Source organism: Notolepis coatsorum (genome assembly GCF_963971535.1).
Source record: "Notolepis coatsorum genome assembly, chromosome: 17".
Lineage (NCBI taxonomy): Eukaryota > Metazoa > Chordata > Actinopteri > Aulopiformes > Paralepididae > Notolepis > Notolepis coatsorum.
The window spans coordinates 100,601,739-100,617,979 of record NC_140181.1 but is presented as its reverse complement, the minus strand read 5'-3'; the positions used below and the strand labels follow the sequence as shown (position 1 = coordinate 100,617,979).

General features: G+C 45.5%; 1 protein-coding gene across 1 annotated transcript in view; it reads left to right on the top strand.

Annotated features, from left to right (window-relative positions):
- Positions 1-11,746, top strand: part of LOC311244175 (C-terminal-binding protein 1-like) — a gene marked incomplete at both ends in the record, with an annotated part of 71,080 nt that extends 59,334 nt beyond the window's left edge. The window contains 2 exons of the mRNA XM_084333582.1: positions 9,670-9,840; positions 11,638-11,746. Coding sequence (XP_084189708.1) covers positions 9,670-9,840; positions 11,638-11,746 — 280 coding nt within the window. The remainder of the gene's footprint in view (positions 1-9,669; positions 9,841-11,637) is intronic.
- Between the last annotated feature and the right edge of the window lie 4,495 nt (positions 11,747-16,241).

Below are 16,241 nucleotides of genomic sequence, written 5' to 3'. Positions count from 1 at the left end.
TTCTTTCCAAAATATCTTAACTGGTGGGCATTCCCAGTACATGTGCATAAATGTCCCTTCGTCCCCATTTGTACATAAGGAGCATTTGGAGTCTTGTTTAAGACCCATTTTGTTCAGTCTTATAGGAGTTAAGTATGTCCTGTGAATATAGTTAAGATTGATTTGTTGATGGTCCGGGTTCCTTGATGCAAGTCGTACATTTGCCCAGGCTTCTTGCCAGTCAAAGTCTATCTCCAGGTCTGGTATATCCCTCCTCCAGACTGAGTCTAGATGGAGGGTTTCATACGAGGCCGTTAGTAATTGATGATAAAAATCTGAAACAAAACCTCTCGATGTCTCTCTTGGGAGTACTGCTGTTGTCTTGTGCTACGTATTTGCATTTCAGATCGTTGTCTGTATATGGCGTTAATCTCTTTTTTTAGTATATTGACTTGATTTTCCAGTTGAACCGAGTTGTTGTATTGTAAAGAATTAAATAACGTTGAGTAAAGCGTTTCCAGTTCAGCCAGTTTTGAGCATCGATTCTTGCGTATTTGTGAGGAAAAGCTATCAGTGAAATCCTTGATCATTCCCTTTGTCGACATCCATAATATTCTGGGGTCCTGCACCGAATTCGCATTCATCCGTAGGAATACCGTAAGAGCTTCTTTGATTTGTGTAATGAATTCCTTGTTATTAAGCAGCATCGTGTTAAATCGCCATCTTGGGGCTCGGGATGATAGTATACCAAATGTTCCTTTTAAGAGTAAATAACAGTGATCTGACAATGCATTGGGTATCATTTCCACATCGTAGTTATCAAATATTCTCGGGGTTTTAATTTCTTTCTGAACCCTCCTAGTTCATCTCTGGTAAGAGCAAAGTCGCCACGGTCTGGGTGTGAGATTAACATTGACCTACCAAACACACGACACGCTAAAGGTCTGCATGTGAGATTAACATTGACCTACCATACACAGGACAAACACACAACACTCTAAAGGTCTGCGTGTGAGATTAACATTGACCTACCAAACACACAACACTCTAAAGGTCTGGGTGTGAGATTAACATTGACCTACCAAACACACAACACTCTAAAGGTCTGGGTGTGAGATTAACATTGACCTACCAAACACACAACACTCTAAAGGTCTGGGTGTGAGATTAACATTGACCTACCAAACACACAACACTCTAAAGGTCTGCGTGTGAGATTAACATTGACCTACCATGCACAGACCAACACACACAACACTCTAAAGGTCTGCGTGTGAGATTAACATTGACCTACCAAACACACAACACTCTAAAGGTCTGGGTGTGAGATTAACATTGACCTACCATGCACAGACCAACACACACAACACTCTAAAGGTCTGCGTGTGAGATTAACATTGACCTACCAAACACACAACACTCTAAAGGTCTGGGTGTGAGATTAACATTGACCTACCATGCACAGACCAACACACACAACACTCTAAAGGTCTGCGTGTGAGATTAACATTGACCTACCAAACACACAACACTCTAAAGGTCTGGGTGTGAGATTAACATTGACCTACCATGCACAGACCAACACACACAACACTCTAAAGGTCTGCGTGTGAGATTAACATTGACCTACCATGCACATGCCAAACACACAACACTCAAAAGGGGGCCTAAAAGTAATTAACGATGAATCCACACGAGCTGACGGGACACAGTTCAGGGCCAAAATAACGAGAGGGGGGTTGCGAAAGGATACACAAATACTAAGGGGTATATTTGGTATAAATGTCCTCCTCCAATCAGTGATCAAGTCAAACAGCCTGAAAAGGGGAAGTGAAAATCTGTACATGGTGTCAGAGGTCACGGTTGTGTCCATGCTTGACTGTGTGTAGGGGGTCAGAGGTCACGGTTGTGTCCATGCTTGACTGTGTGTAGGGGGTCAGAGGTCACGGTTGTGTCCATGCTTGACTGTGTGTAGGGGGTCAGAGGTCACGGTTGTGTCCATGCTTGACTGTGTGTAGGGGGTCAGAGGTCACGGTTGTGTCCATGCTTGACTGTGTGTAGGGGGTCAGAGGTCACGGGTGTGTCCATGCTTGACTGTGTGTAGGGGGTCAGAGGTCACGGTTGTGTCCATGCTTGACTGTGTGTAGGGGGTCAGAGGTCACGGTTGTGTCCATGCTTGACTGTGTGTAGGGGGTCGCAAACACGTGTCCCTCTGTTCTTAAGGCAAAGCGCAAAGAGACCTACAGGCAATTTAGAAACAGCCAATCACAGAGACTGATACAGGCAACATGGCACAACCAGCAGTGCTGTAGCGGAGGGTGAACTCGCCTACACTCAGTTGACCCTTCTTTTTCATTTGTGACATAGAATGTACCCTCCTTTCTAAGCCCATAATATATGCAATGTCTCCATGATTGAAAGTAATTGTATGGATTATGAGTAGTATCAGATTGATTTTACATGAAAACAAATATATATATATATAAACATTGAATAAAAAGTTCGGAAATTTGTGTTTGATCGATTATTTCTCTGTTGTAACAATGCTTCTTGGCAATACATTTTATACCGTTGGAAAGCCTGTTTATTTCCCTTTCTAAATGGTGCCCCATTTGTAAGGAACATGCATTTGTGGGATGAGCAGCACAGCTGAGTATGTGGGTTGCGCCCATGAAAGCGCCCCAAATCTTATTCAAACTGCTTATTCTGCAGTTGCTATTGACTCTTGTTTGGTGGATTGGACGATTGAAGTCTATCAGTAACAAGGAAGAAACGAGACATATATATTTTTTTTTTGGCGTTTTTTTTTTTTTTATCGCTTTATTGCTACTGGGCAGTCCAGTAGAGAGAGACAGAGGAGGAATGGGAGACAGAGTGGGGGGAAGACATTCGGCAAATAACAACGGGTTCGGGAGTCGAACCCGGGTCGGCTGTGTCGCGGCTGAGCGCGCTATGTGGTTCGCCACTGGGGCGCCCCAACGAGACATATTATATGGCAATTTTACAATTAATTAATTGAACAAACAGTCGGTAGCGTGTGGAAGAACCAGACACAGCCACAACAGCCTGGCACCTCCTCAGATATGGACCTCGATCGGACCTTCCTACGCTGAGCTATGGTCACTTTTCCACGCCGACCCCCCACCAGTGGTAATCCCATATCTCCAGTCTGGGACCGAACGCCATCCTCCAAGATGACGACGCTCGGCCCCACAGAGCGGGGTTTATCAGAGACTAGTAGTGTAGAGAATGGAATGGCCTGCCAACAGTCCTGAGCTCAACCCAATTGAACACTTGTGGGGTCAGCTTGGGCGTGCTGTTCATGCTAGGGTGACCAACACAACCACGTTGGCTGACTTGCGACAAATCCTGGTTGAGGAGTGGAATGCCATCCCACAGCAGTGTGTGACCACGCTGGTGTCCAGCATGAGGAGGTGCCAGACTGTTGTGGCCGTGTATGTGTAGCAACCAGAAAATATGCCTATTATTCAGATGTGCTGACTTGCCTTTTATCTCCCCTTTGTGCACAAAGACATGTTGACTAGTTTCCATTGATATTCTCACGAACAATGACGGGGTGTCTCTTTCTTCTATCGGCTGGAATATGGATTATACGCAGTATCTCTGGACCATATTCATCATCCTTTTCCCTGTGTGACTAGCAGGCGGTACTAGCAGGCGGTACCAGCAGGGGTCGGTGGCATGCAGAGAGTGTCCGAGAGAGATGGGAAGGAAATAAATGGAGGCGGAAGAGGGGAGACGAGTTCTCTTCTGCTTGGGATGTTGCTGTGAACGGTCGCAGCTGCAACGGGAGGTGCTTTGGAATAGCCCCGTTAAAGAACCCCCAGAGAGCCCCGCTGGAGCGAGCGACGGGTTATCATAGGAGTATCCGTGATAGTGCGTGAGTAAGAGAGACTGAGCCACAGGACTGACGTCCATAGTTATCGGGTTACAGTAGCAGTGTGACGGTATAATTAGCCTGCGGCTAACGGCTATATGGACTCCAGTGCAACCCTAGCGCGAGGCGCTGAAGAAGACCGGTGGTATAGTCAACCACGTTGCGCCACAGTATAATCGTGTAGCAGGTGGGCTGTTTGGGACCCAGAGTGTAGCTTCAGTGTGAGTGAGGGCGAGTTTATAGATGCGTGCCGTCGAGTCTGCTCCGGCTGTCTACAACCGTTCTGCACCGGCTGACTTCAGGCCAACACGGGAGATCGTCCCGACCGGCAGAGGTCGCCAACACCCAGCACACGCTCTCAGCTCACTACTGCCCCTGCTCCAGCCCCGCTTGCTAGCACCTGCGACGAGAGCGTTCGACGCCATCTTGCCAACCGGACGGTGGTGGTGCGGCGCGGCCGCCATTTTGGGTTGAGTACAATTGAGCATCAATGCTCCGGAGCTATTACACAGTACACAGTGTGGTGCAGCCTGCGGGCGAAGCTAATGGTTGCTAACTACAGTTCTAGGGGTACCCCATTAACAATACATGCCAGCATTAGCATAGGACTTTTGTTCTGGTACAGTGGGCCCACATTTTTGGTTTCCTTTTAAGTGTAATAACGTGTTTGTTCTTTAATAATATTTTCCCATCTAATTAACCCTTTCCCTGTGGGGAGGTTACAGACCTGGTGCATTATAAATAAAGCCTAGAGAGGTATTATTCTTGCCGTATAATTAAAGCCTGTCAGAGGTATTATACAGGGTGCTGACCCAGACGTGGGTGATGAGTCAAACACATTGAGGTATATTATCCCTGATACTAACCCAGAGGTGGGTGTATAATATACGTGTTTATGAGGTATTGAGTTACGAACGGAACTATAGTGGGACTTCAGTCCGTTTGATCACTCTCATTAAATCATTGTAATTAACCAGTACAATTAGCATTAAAGAATTAGATGGGAGTTCTGTGTGCGTGTCCATTCATGAGCCGTTTAACAACTCTTTTGGTGTGGGTAACGTTAATACAATTAACCCCTTCCTACCCAACTCTCCCCTTTTCATTGTAAGGTTTCTAGTGGTCATCAAGGGAGGGTACTGCTTGCGGGAGGGACGAATCTATTTAGGCATATCAGTCACTAGGTGTGGGAGGGCCCAAGGAGGTAATCAGGGAAGTGAGAGCGAGTTGGGGAGTACTGCTGACCGCCCCGGAGAGGCTAGGAGGACCAGAGTACCAAACCAGGTTGGTAAATCCCGGGCCCCATTCACTCCCACTTTCGGGTCCCAGGTTGACGCTCCAAGCCCAAAGACGAGGGTGCAGTCAGACGGAGCTCTACTGTGTCCAGCTACCTTGTGACTGCCAGCAACCGTTCCCACGAAGCAGGGATAATCCACCCTGCTACATATGGTTCTTCCACACGCTACTGAGGCTCCTGACTGTTTGTTAAATTAATAAATTGTAAAATTGCCAATATGTGTTGTTTCTTCCTTGTTACTGATAGACTTCAAACGTCATCCAAACAAGAGTTGATAGCAACAGCAGAATAAGCTGTTTGGAATTGGCAGAGAAGATTTGGCAAATTTTTCATGGGCGGAACCCAGATACTCATGTGCTGCTCATCCCACAAATGCAATAAAATGTATTTGCCAAGAAGCATTGTTACAACAGAGAAATAATCGACCAAACACAAATTTACAAACTTTTTTTTCGATGTTCATGTGTGTGTGAGTGTGTGTATACTGTATATATATATAAATTATTAGGGCTGTCAATCGATTAAAATAGGTAACAACAATGTATGCTATCTAACGTTAACATAATTAGCTAGTCCTGTGTATTCAATATCCGTTGCTTCACTGGGAAAGACCGTTCATCATTCATACAAACTTGGTTTAATCCAAATCTATTTTCGGAAACTTTGTGTAATGAAATAATAATACATCATCCAGGGAACGTCTGGTCACACATTATTCTCCAGGTTTGCACGTCAAGAGTGACCAGGAATGTAAACACAACCAGCCCTTCATGATGAATTGAAAACGGAGGACCCTGATGTAAACAAGACGAAAGTCTTTCTCTGGTCTGCATCCCCTTAACAATTGTGTGTATTGAGCCGTACTGTACTACTGTACCCATTCTGAAATCTGTTAATAAAGTTGTCAATCAATCAATCAGCCATCAGTGGCTGGATGTCGAAGCTATGGAAGGCGGTTGGGGTAAAAAAGGGTGATGCGATTTTTTGGCGTAATACATTTTTGTAACGCATTAAGGTTTTCAAATGAATGGAATTTTGAAACCTTAACGCGTTAGTGTTGACAGCCCTATTATATATAATTTTGACAACAATACAATTTTGAAATATATTTATTTAATTCATATAATTCATATAATTCATAATTGACTTATATTTTTATTTTACTCCTGAATCACTGCTTACTAATGAAATAGAGCTTAATATGTATATAATAATATCCTAATGGGTATGTATATATATAGGTAATTAATAACATAATGGAGCAGTCATGGAGCAGATCAACATAACATGGCATATCGTTTATATCAACATGTACCTAGGCCTATACATTAATTGACTTCTAGATTTGCTTATCTCCAAAATATCTCCCTCTCTCCTCCTTCCCCTCTCTCCTCTCCTTCCTTTCAATCATCTCTCCCTCTCTCCTCTCTTTCAATCATCTCTCTCCTCTCCCCCCTCCACTCTCCTCCTTCCTTTCAACTCTCTATTTCTCTCTCTTTCTCTCTCTCTCCAGGTATCCACCAGGGGAGGGCGCCATTGCCATCACACCAGTGGAGGTTTCTCTATGACAACACGTGAAACACAAATTCACTCATAATTCATAATTATTATTAATTTACATATATATATATATATATTTTTTTTTTTTTTTTTTTTTTTTTTTTAAATGTTTTCCTCTGTAAAAAAAATGCCAGTGAATTTTTTTTTCTTCAAAGATGGCCAAAATTGACAGCTCTGAGCTCAAACTGAACACTGTGACCTAATTTTTTTACTTCTAATTTACTATGTTGTTTTATTTCATACTTATCTTGTCTTGCACAGTCTCTGGAGCGCAACAGTAAGAAGCATTTTGTATAAAAGTATTCTGTACTTCTGTATGACAACTATTAAAGAAACTTGAAACTTGAAACTTGAGGCCTGCATTGACTGCAGTAATGGCTGCAGTAAAAACTGGTGCAGAATTCTGCACGGGTTGACCCGGGATTAAATAAATAATAAATAATAGCCACTCAAAATAGGCTATTAACGTCATCTAAGCACGGTCCGTGCATTTAAACTCTTGCAATTGAATGGGGGATTGAATGATTGACAGCCTTGAAATCCAATCAGAGAATGTTGCCAACTCTGCTGCTCTGCAGCCACACGGAAGTTGAATGATTGACAGCCTTGAGATCCAATCAGAGAATGGTTCCTACTCTGCAGCTCTGCAGCTACACGGAGGGGCTGCGTCTCCCCTCGCGTGATTGATTGATTGATTGAACATTTTATTAACAGAGCGGCCACGTTCGAAACCTCTATATTAGTGTATCTAACATTTAGCACTTTAATAGCAACTTATTTTTCGCCGGCGTGACATTTACTGAGGACCAGCACAAAGTGTGGATATTATGATTTAACAAGTCTATCTGTCCAGGACGATGACAACATTATTGCAGGTAAGAGCAGGCAGCCTAGCCGTTTCTAGTTTGGATGCTAATAACTACTGTACTAACGTTATCATGCTAGCTTGGATGCTAATAACTACTGTACTAACGTTATCACGCTAGCTTGGATGCTAACTAACGTAATTAAGCTGGTCATGGTTCATGGTGAGCTGTTTGTGTTATAACGAGACAGCAAATTAATGAATGAATGAAAACTTTATTTAACAGATTGCAGAATGGGTACAATACAGTACGGCTCAATACACACAATTGTTAAGGGGATGCAGATCAGAGAAAGACTTTTGTCTTGTTTACATCAGGGTCCCCCATTTTCAATTCATATAGACATTTATGACATACACAACATACATGACATTTATGGCATATGAACTCAATAGCCCGCCGTGGCATTGCCTGTTTAATACACCAAGAACCATGTCGCGGGTAGCGAGTAGCTTTCCCCCGCTTGTGTTTCTAATCAAGTATTAATATCGCGGAGGGAGCTCCCGTAGCTCACCGCATATCTCTGCGCTATTTCTGCGTCGGGGAAAACTGTGCTCGTCACGGATCTGGGGGACACGAGTTCGATTCCCGGACCCGCCGTCATTTCTCAGAATGTCTTCCCCTGCTCTACATCCCATTCAACCTGTTTCTGTCGGTCATGCTTGACCAGAAAAGCGATAAACGCTAAAAAATTAAGTTTTAAATAAAAAAGTATTAATATCGCCGCGGGGAGGGGGGGGGGGGGGCATAATCCCACGGGACAATGGGAATGACCGATATGTTTACCAATATTCCAATGTACAGTTTTTCTGTACCATTGACTCAGAATGGTCTGTTTTATTGAAATCGTCACAGCAGTATAGTTTGTGTATACTGTGTGTGTGTGTGTGTACTGGAATGAGTGCATGTGGGATTGATGTGGTGATACTTCTTGACTTGTAGCCTATTGTGTCTTGGCAGTAAAGCTGTAAGTACAGTGGTGAGTCCAGGGTGGACATTTACCATGCATTTTATAAGCTCTTTTTGCATGAAATTGCAAAGAAATTGCATGTAGATGTGTTTGAAACAGTGAGGATGATAAATGGTCTGATCTTGCTGTAAACAAATAGTTTTTGATTTGCCTTTTTGACTAAGCTATTGTTGTGATGTGTGTAAGTGACGTGTGTGTCAAGAGTTACTCAAAGGTATAAATTACTACTAGTGCCTGTTGTCTTTAACTGTAGTGTCTGTCTGCGGTCTTCATAACCACACTGTGTCTGTACTTTATTAAAAATGTGTATCTCTCCCGTCCTCCCCAATTTTTGAACTCACCAGCCACTACTGACACACACATTGGGGGATGTTTTATAAATATAATATAATAATTTGTGCTTCACCTAAAAAATGTGTCAGCAGCCTCCACTGCATCACACACCACACCCTCCCGCCTGCGGTCACACACCCTCCCCTGTTACGATTCGGCATGAAGAAGGACCCAATATGCGGTTAGACAGTATAAAGGAGACGGTGGTTGCTCTTCTCAATGGTGTTCTTTAATATAGAACTCAAGGCAGGAGCAAGGCAGGAATATAAACTATACAAAACAAAAGGCACAGCGGCGCTGGCGCTAACTACAAACACGGACTGTGATACGAAAACAAAGATGACAAAAACAGTATACAATATCACTTACTGACTAAGTACAACAGCAGGGCAAGGCAGACGACAGCAAGGTACAAACGAACGGGTAACACGGAGGTATGACGCCACAACAGGAAGTGGGAACAGGACAACCTAATATACTCAACCTAATTAACAATGATTACCAACGATCAACAGCTGGGGGAAGACACACTAGAACTGATACAATACAAAATACAATACAACCATCAAAGAACACACACAGGCTAAATACCAAAACACAGAATAAGAATACTAACACAGAACAAACCTAAACAGACAACACTTGTAATAAGGACACTAATTGCCACATTAGGACGTTATTGATTTGAACCAACATGTTCAGGGCTGAGTGCATTGTCTGCAGGTGGCCGCTGGTGGCTCTCTGCCTGGGACATTCTCTCTCCCAGGCATGAGTTGATCTTGGAGCGTTACAGTATCTCCCCCCGAACGGGGGGCTACCAGACCCCCGAAAACATCGTCCGGACACGGGCGACGCAGGAGGCCGGGACCCCGGGAAAAAACCAGGGCGAGGACCCGGAGAACTGGGGCCGGGAGTCCGAGGAAAGAACCCAGGAGAGGCATAGCAGCAAGGGGGGAGGAAAACGGGCGCAGATGCCCGGAGAGAGGGGGCGGGGACGGGAACAGAGGCCCGGAGAGGAGGGGTGGGGAAGGGAACAGAGGCTCGGAGAGGGGAGGCGGGGAGAGAAACAGGGACCCGGAGAGGGGGGGTGGAGAGAGAAACGGGCCCGGAGAGGGGAGGTGGGGAGAGAAACGGGGGCCCGGAGAGTGGGGGTGGAGAGAGAAACAGGATCCGGGAGCCTGGAGCCAGGAACCGAGGGTAAGGACCCCGGAGCAGGATCCCGGACGGGAGACCCTCCAGCCGCCGGACTAGGGACCGGATCCGGAGAACTGGAGCGGCGGTGCGGCGGCGACGACCCCCGGAGCAGGATCCAACGCAGCCCACGTCGAAGACCACGGCGAAGACCACGGCGAAGACCAGGACGCCGACCACGATGCAGAGCTGGACCAGACGGGGAGCCGGGAGCCGGCACAGCAGCCGGACCAGGTGTAGAGGCCGGGCAGGGCGTGGAGACCGGACCGGTCTCGGCGGCGAGGCGTGGCGTAGGCTCCAGGGATGAGGAGCCTGGACCCAGTGTAGTAGCCGTACCAGGCGTAGAGGCTGGACAGGACGTGGAAGCCGGAGGAGGAGCGGTGACATCCAGGACCACGCCGATCGGAACCAGGACGGCACAGATGACCGGATCAGCCGTGGAGGCTCTGCCAGCGGCACTAGCCCCACCCGCCCTCCGAGCCTTGCCAGAACTCGGAGGCCTGCGAGCGGCGGGGGCTAGGCCGATCGTGGGCCCTGAGCTAGCTGTAGGGGCTAGGCTAGCTGTAGGGGTTAGGCTAGCTTTAGAAGCCCAGCCAGCCTCAGGACCCAGGCTAACAGTGAGTTGAATGCTAGTCGGTTGGGCCTGGCTAACAGCAGAAACACGAACAGGAGGCAGATCAGAGGGTTGGACACGATACTTCTCCATGAGGACTGCGGCCTGGTCGGCCATCACCCTCATCTCTGCCTCCTGGTCCGGATACTGGTCTGCTGCGGACTGGATTGTCTGAAACAGAAATACCCATTTAGCTGGGGAATATTTCGACAGATCTCCCTCCATTAATTTGGAGAGAACCTTCATCGTCCCCCTTAATCTTTCCGCTGGATGGTGACGGTGATGGTGGCGTCATAATGTTACGATTCGGCATGAAGAAGGACCCAATATGCGGTTAGACAGTATAAAGGAGACGGTGGTTGCTTTTCTCAACGGTGTTCTTTAATATAGAACTCAAGGCAGGAGCAAGGCAGGAATATAAACAATACAAAACAAAAGGCACAGCGGCGCTGGCGCTAACTACAAACACGGACTGTGATACGAAAACAAAGATGACAAAAACAGTATACAATATCACTTACTGACTAAGTACAAAGTACAACAGCAGGGCAAGGCAGACGACAGCAAGGTACAAACGAACGGGTAACACGGAGGTATGACGCCACAACAGGAAGTGGGAACAGGACAACCTAATATACTCAACCTAATTAACAATGATTACCAACGATCAACAGCTGGGGGAAGACACACTAGAACTGATACAATACAAAATACAATACAACCATCAAAGAACACACACAGGCTAAATACCAAAAGACAGAATAAGAATACTAACACAGAACAAACCTAAACAGACAACACTTGTAATAAGGACACTAATTGCCACATTAGGACGTTATTGATTTGAACCAACATGTTCAGGGCTGAGTGCATTGTCTGCAGGTGGCCGCTGGACCGGTGGCTCTCTGCCTGGGACATTCTCTCTCCCAGGCATGAGTTGATCTTGGAGCGTTACACTCCCCACGGCCCGTCACCTGGCCAGAACACTGTCAAACCGCCAGAGGGCGACAGAGAGCAGCACCCCAACGACCAGCTGTAGCCACACACACCCCGCCTGTGTTGCCTAGCAGCCAGAGGTTCCCTTGGTGACCGGTGTCATAGCGATAAGTTCCAATAGCGACACGTTGCATAGAGACAGGTTGGAAGCACGACAGCTTGACAGATTGAGCTCCTTTTTATAGTGATCGATCAACGACTCACTGCCGATCAGTCCTCAATGGCCAGTCCATCTCCAAAGACGAAGAAGAACACGAGGATGAGGAGGAGGGGACAGTTGTCGTGCACTCCAGTCGGGGAGCTAGACAGTTGTCCTCTGCTCCAATCAGACAAGCCCTGAGCCAGACAGACTCGTAAAGGTCAAGGTTCATCTGCGCCTAGCAACATTAGTCGAATTCACGAATTCAAACCGTTTTCTGTGATGGGGGGGATTACAAGAGAATAATAGTAATAATATTTGTTGATTTGGAAAGATGAAAAAAAAGATTATATTGAATCTGTTGTTTTAGACTGTAGTTTGTCCAAAGTTGAGAGGGTGGATATCTGTATCTCTCTCTGTCTCTCTCTCTCTCTCTCTCTCTCTCTCTCTCTCTCTCCATCTCTCTCTCTCTCTCTCTCTCTCTCTCTCTCTCTCTCTCTCTCTCTCTCTCTCTCTCTCTCTTTGTATCCTCTCTCTCTCTCTCTCTCTGTATCCTATCCCTCTCTCCCTCTCTCTCGCTCTCTCTCTCTTTCTGTATTCTGCCCCCCATCTCTCTCTTTCTCTCTCTCTCTGTCTCTCCTCTCTCTCTGTCTCTCTCTGTCCTTCCTTTGGTTTGATGTAAAAGCAGCAGAGGTAGTGGGGTTATGAAATGAATGTAACCTGTCTGTACAGTTTTTAGAGTTACAACAAAAGAAGATACTGATGTTTGTATTGCAGTCATAAGTTAACGAAGATGAGGGTGGTGTGGTCTCTCTATGTAACCAATCTGATTTTAAGTCATTCGTTTTTTTTGTTTTGTTTACGTATTCCCACATCAACAAGCCCCAGAAGAGGCAGCTTTTTGCACAATTTCTCAGGAAATTAAGTTGCCCCCATTTTGTTTTATTTCTTCTAAATCTCATCTTAGTGCTTTGTTTTTTCTACCTGCTTGCCTTTTTCGCGTCTCGTTACATTAGATAAAGACCTTAATAATGGCTAAAGTCTCTCTGACATGTAATTAGTTTGTCACGTTTATTTTTGGGGCTTGTGATTTTACTCTCTTCGGACTCTTGTCTAAATGTTTCCCAAGTTTAAACCCAAACCGAGGGACCCGCCCGGGAGAGGGATGGTCTGGAAGGTGGTGGCAAAATGGTATGCTTGGAGGTGACAACTCAATCCCTGATCTTGAAGCGATGCCATGGGACGAGACAAAGAGGCGTCAGGCAAGGTTGTACACTGGCGCCAACAAACATCACTCGTCAAAGAGAGTCCCGGAGCGCACGGATCATCTGAATCGTCAAACCCCACCCTCTCTTTTCTCCATCCAATCACGGCTGTTGCTAAAAAGAAGGCGGGGTTTGAGATAGGTCAATTAAGATGACCCGTTGTGTGTCACATACTCTCTTCCAAACACCTGCTCGTCACCGGCCGCGTGAGCCAAGGTTCGTCTGACGAGAGGAGCGAAAACGTTACCCTTTTCTTGCCGCACTTAAAGGACATTTTATCTCGCAAGGTTAGCGTGCCAAAAAAAAGTACAATGGAAACACTGCACAACTCCCCAATCTTAATACTTTAGTTTTCTGCTTCATGCTACTCGTGTGTTTTTCTTTTTTCCTTCTTTTTTTATTGTTTAATTTTTATTACGGTTGCCTTTTTTTCTATGTCAAATTGACGAGCAGACCTGGGAGAAATTAACAGCTGAATATACTGTATGTTAAATATGAACAGATAATTTTGACCTCTTTTCTTTTTGTCCCTGCTTTGAATTAAACCAAATGTTTACGAGGAAGAATCGAAAACAAAAAACAAACAAACATCCATTCATAAAATATCTAAATAACCCACGGAGGAACACTAGAAAACCTGATTCCTTTTGGCCTGTTCAAGTGTGCGGGATGTTCAATTCAGTATATGCTATAGTCTGCTGCCAAACATATCTTTAACAGCTTAATTTATGTGACTGTATAAATGGCACAATTCCATAACATTTCCGAAAGGGAGAAATTAACCACTTTAGAAAGCAACAAGCGATGTTTTTTTCTTTTACAAACTGCAAAATAACCATGCAGTATGTACACATTTAAGTCCAGACTTTGACCAGGATGGGTGTATTCTGCTCTAGCATGTCCAAACACACAGACACTCAGCTGAGAAACATGGGTTTTAGCGCGTAGCCCGTTGGAAAGCTGCCGGTCCTTTCCGAGTATGCCGTTTAGCCCCCCCCCCCCCCCCCCCCCCCCGTGGCCTCTGTGTCTATGTGTACATATGGTGTTCTGCTTGCCTGTATCAATGTGACTTGGTTGTATCTGTGTCTAAAACAACAGCGCCGGAGGGCCGACTCCACAAAGCACCGTCACTAAAGAGCGCCAGCGACTGGAGGCAACGGAAATGCTGTGTTTTTAGACGTTTAGAACCCAGAGACTCGATCAAATTACGCAGAGCGAAGCCAGAGGACTTTGTTATTGGTATATATTCCACAAGAAAATACTCCTTTTTTTAATGGTACAAAAACATTCAGAAGATCAAACAAAATAATATAAAAACTAGTGTTTTTTTTTTATGAAATTCTTCCATGTTGTGGCGTTAGCGGGCTAGCTCGGTGACGGTGCTTGTTGGAACCTCTCTGGCGTCTGGGGTAGTATTAACAGTCCACTGGGGCCTGCGTTGTTCCATTTATGATAAGGTTGTAGGCGTAGCAATCAGGGATGGAAGTTTAGCCAGACTGCAGCTAGACTTTTTCTTGGCCCCAGGCTTTTTAGTGCAAAACAATCCAAATGGAGGTGGTGACTGACGCCAAATAATACCGCTGCTGGGCTAGTAGCGCCCCAAATTATTTTAACAGACACTCCTCCAGCCATTTTGAATTTCAGTCGGTCTGTTTTTTTTTTTCTTCACAGACACCTGGCAGATAGAACGGTGCTTCGTTCAGTTTTCCTTAAAAAAATCACTTGTTGTTGTCGTTAGCGGTTGGCTACAATTATAGCCACGATCTGGAATAACGGACTGAAATTGTAAATGTCAAAGAGTGGCTCAGTTCCATCCCTGGTGGTAACGCACTACACCGTTGCCTACTTTGTTCCCCTTTATGGTAAAGTAGTAGGCGTAGCAATATACAGTATACATATTCTATATTCTACAGTAAAATATAATTATTTTTGGTCAAAACTGACAACCTGACAAAGATATGTTTGTGACTGTATGCATTTGTATGAATTATTTTTAAAAGGAAATAAACTGTGGAAAGATGGTGTGTTTGTCTTCTGTTGGGTTAGATGTGAGTCCCAGCTACATGATGACCGATAACTTAAACCTTTATTAGCCTATGGCTTAAAGGGGCTGTAAGTGGGACTTGGTTTTGGGTAAGATAAGTGTTACATGTTAAAATAATAGCTCTACATTCTGACAGCCGTCACTGATATTGAGTGTTAGTTACCCAAGTCAGTAACATGGGTCTCCCAGTCCCTCCGCTCTGCAGTAAACACAAAATAAATGTTCTGGTATCCCGTTCCCACTTTATCCAATCTGGAGAGTGTGTGTGAGGGCTGGAGGAATTCTGCATGCAGCCCAACGAGGGGGCGTGCCGTTTTTTCTGCTTCACGCACCTGAGAGGAGTTTGCAATCAGCTCGGGAGAGTACTAGTATTGCAGACTCCCCTCCACTCCTTGTCGGGTCGTTCTTGTTACTACCATCTACTGCCGCGTCTCCGGCGTGAGACGTCGTGCCACCCCTGTACATCGCCACCTGTCGCCGTTTCCTGGAGTGGGACACCGTCTCCGCTCTCTATTACTCCACGGGAGGATCCCAGTGTTCCCACTCCAGATGTCCTGCCGGCTACTTCCCAACTCCCTCTACATGGACCCGTTCCTGGGGTGAGGCTCGCCATCGCTCTCTATTACTCCACGGGAGGATGCCCGTGTTCTCACCCCATTCCCCTTGGACCCCCTGGTTGCTGCGTTGCCCGTCGGCAGCATTCTGGTCGGGAGGATGCCCATGTTCAAGAAGAGTCCTGTGTACTTTTGCCCGTGTTTCTGGAAGATTTCCTGTGTACCTTTTTGCCTGTGTGCTAGAGGATTCCTGCCTGTTCGCCCTTTAAAGGCACAGTGCCGCCTTTTTTGTGTTCATGGACTTTAGTGTTTTTTCCCCCTTAACGGCTCAGTGCCGTTTTTTTTTTTTTTTTTTATAAGTATTTTTATTGCACATTACTTTAGTTACATTCCATATTGATGCACACATGCAATCTTATTTTTTTCTTGTTCAAATACAATTGTCCAGCGGCATATAACAAAAAATATTCAAAGTAAGAATAAACATTCTCTTTCTTTTGGCGGGTCCATACATACATATAAACAGGATAGTTAAA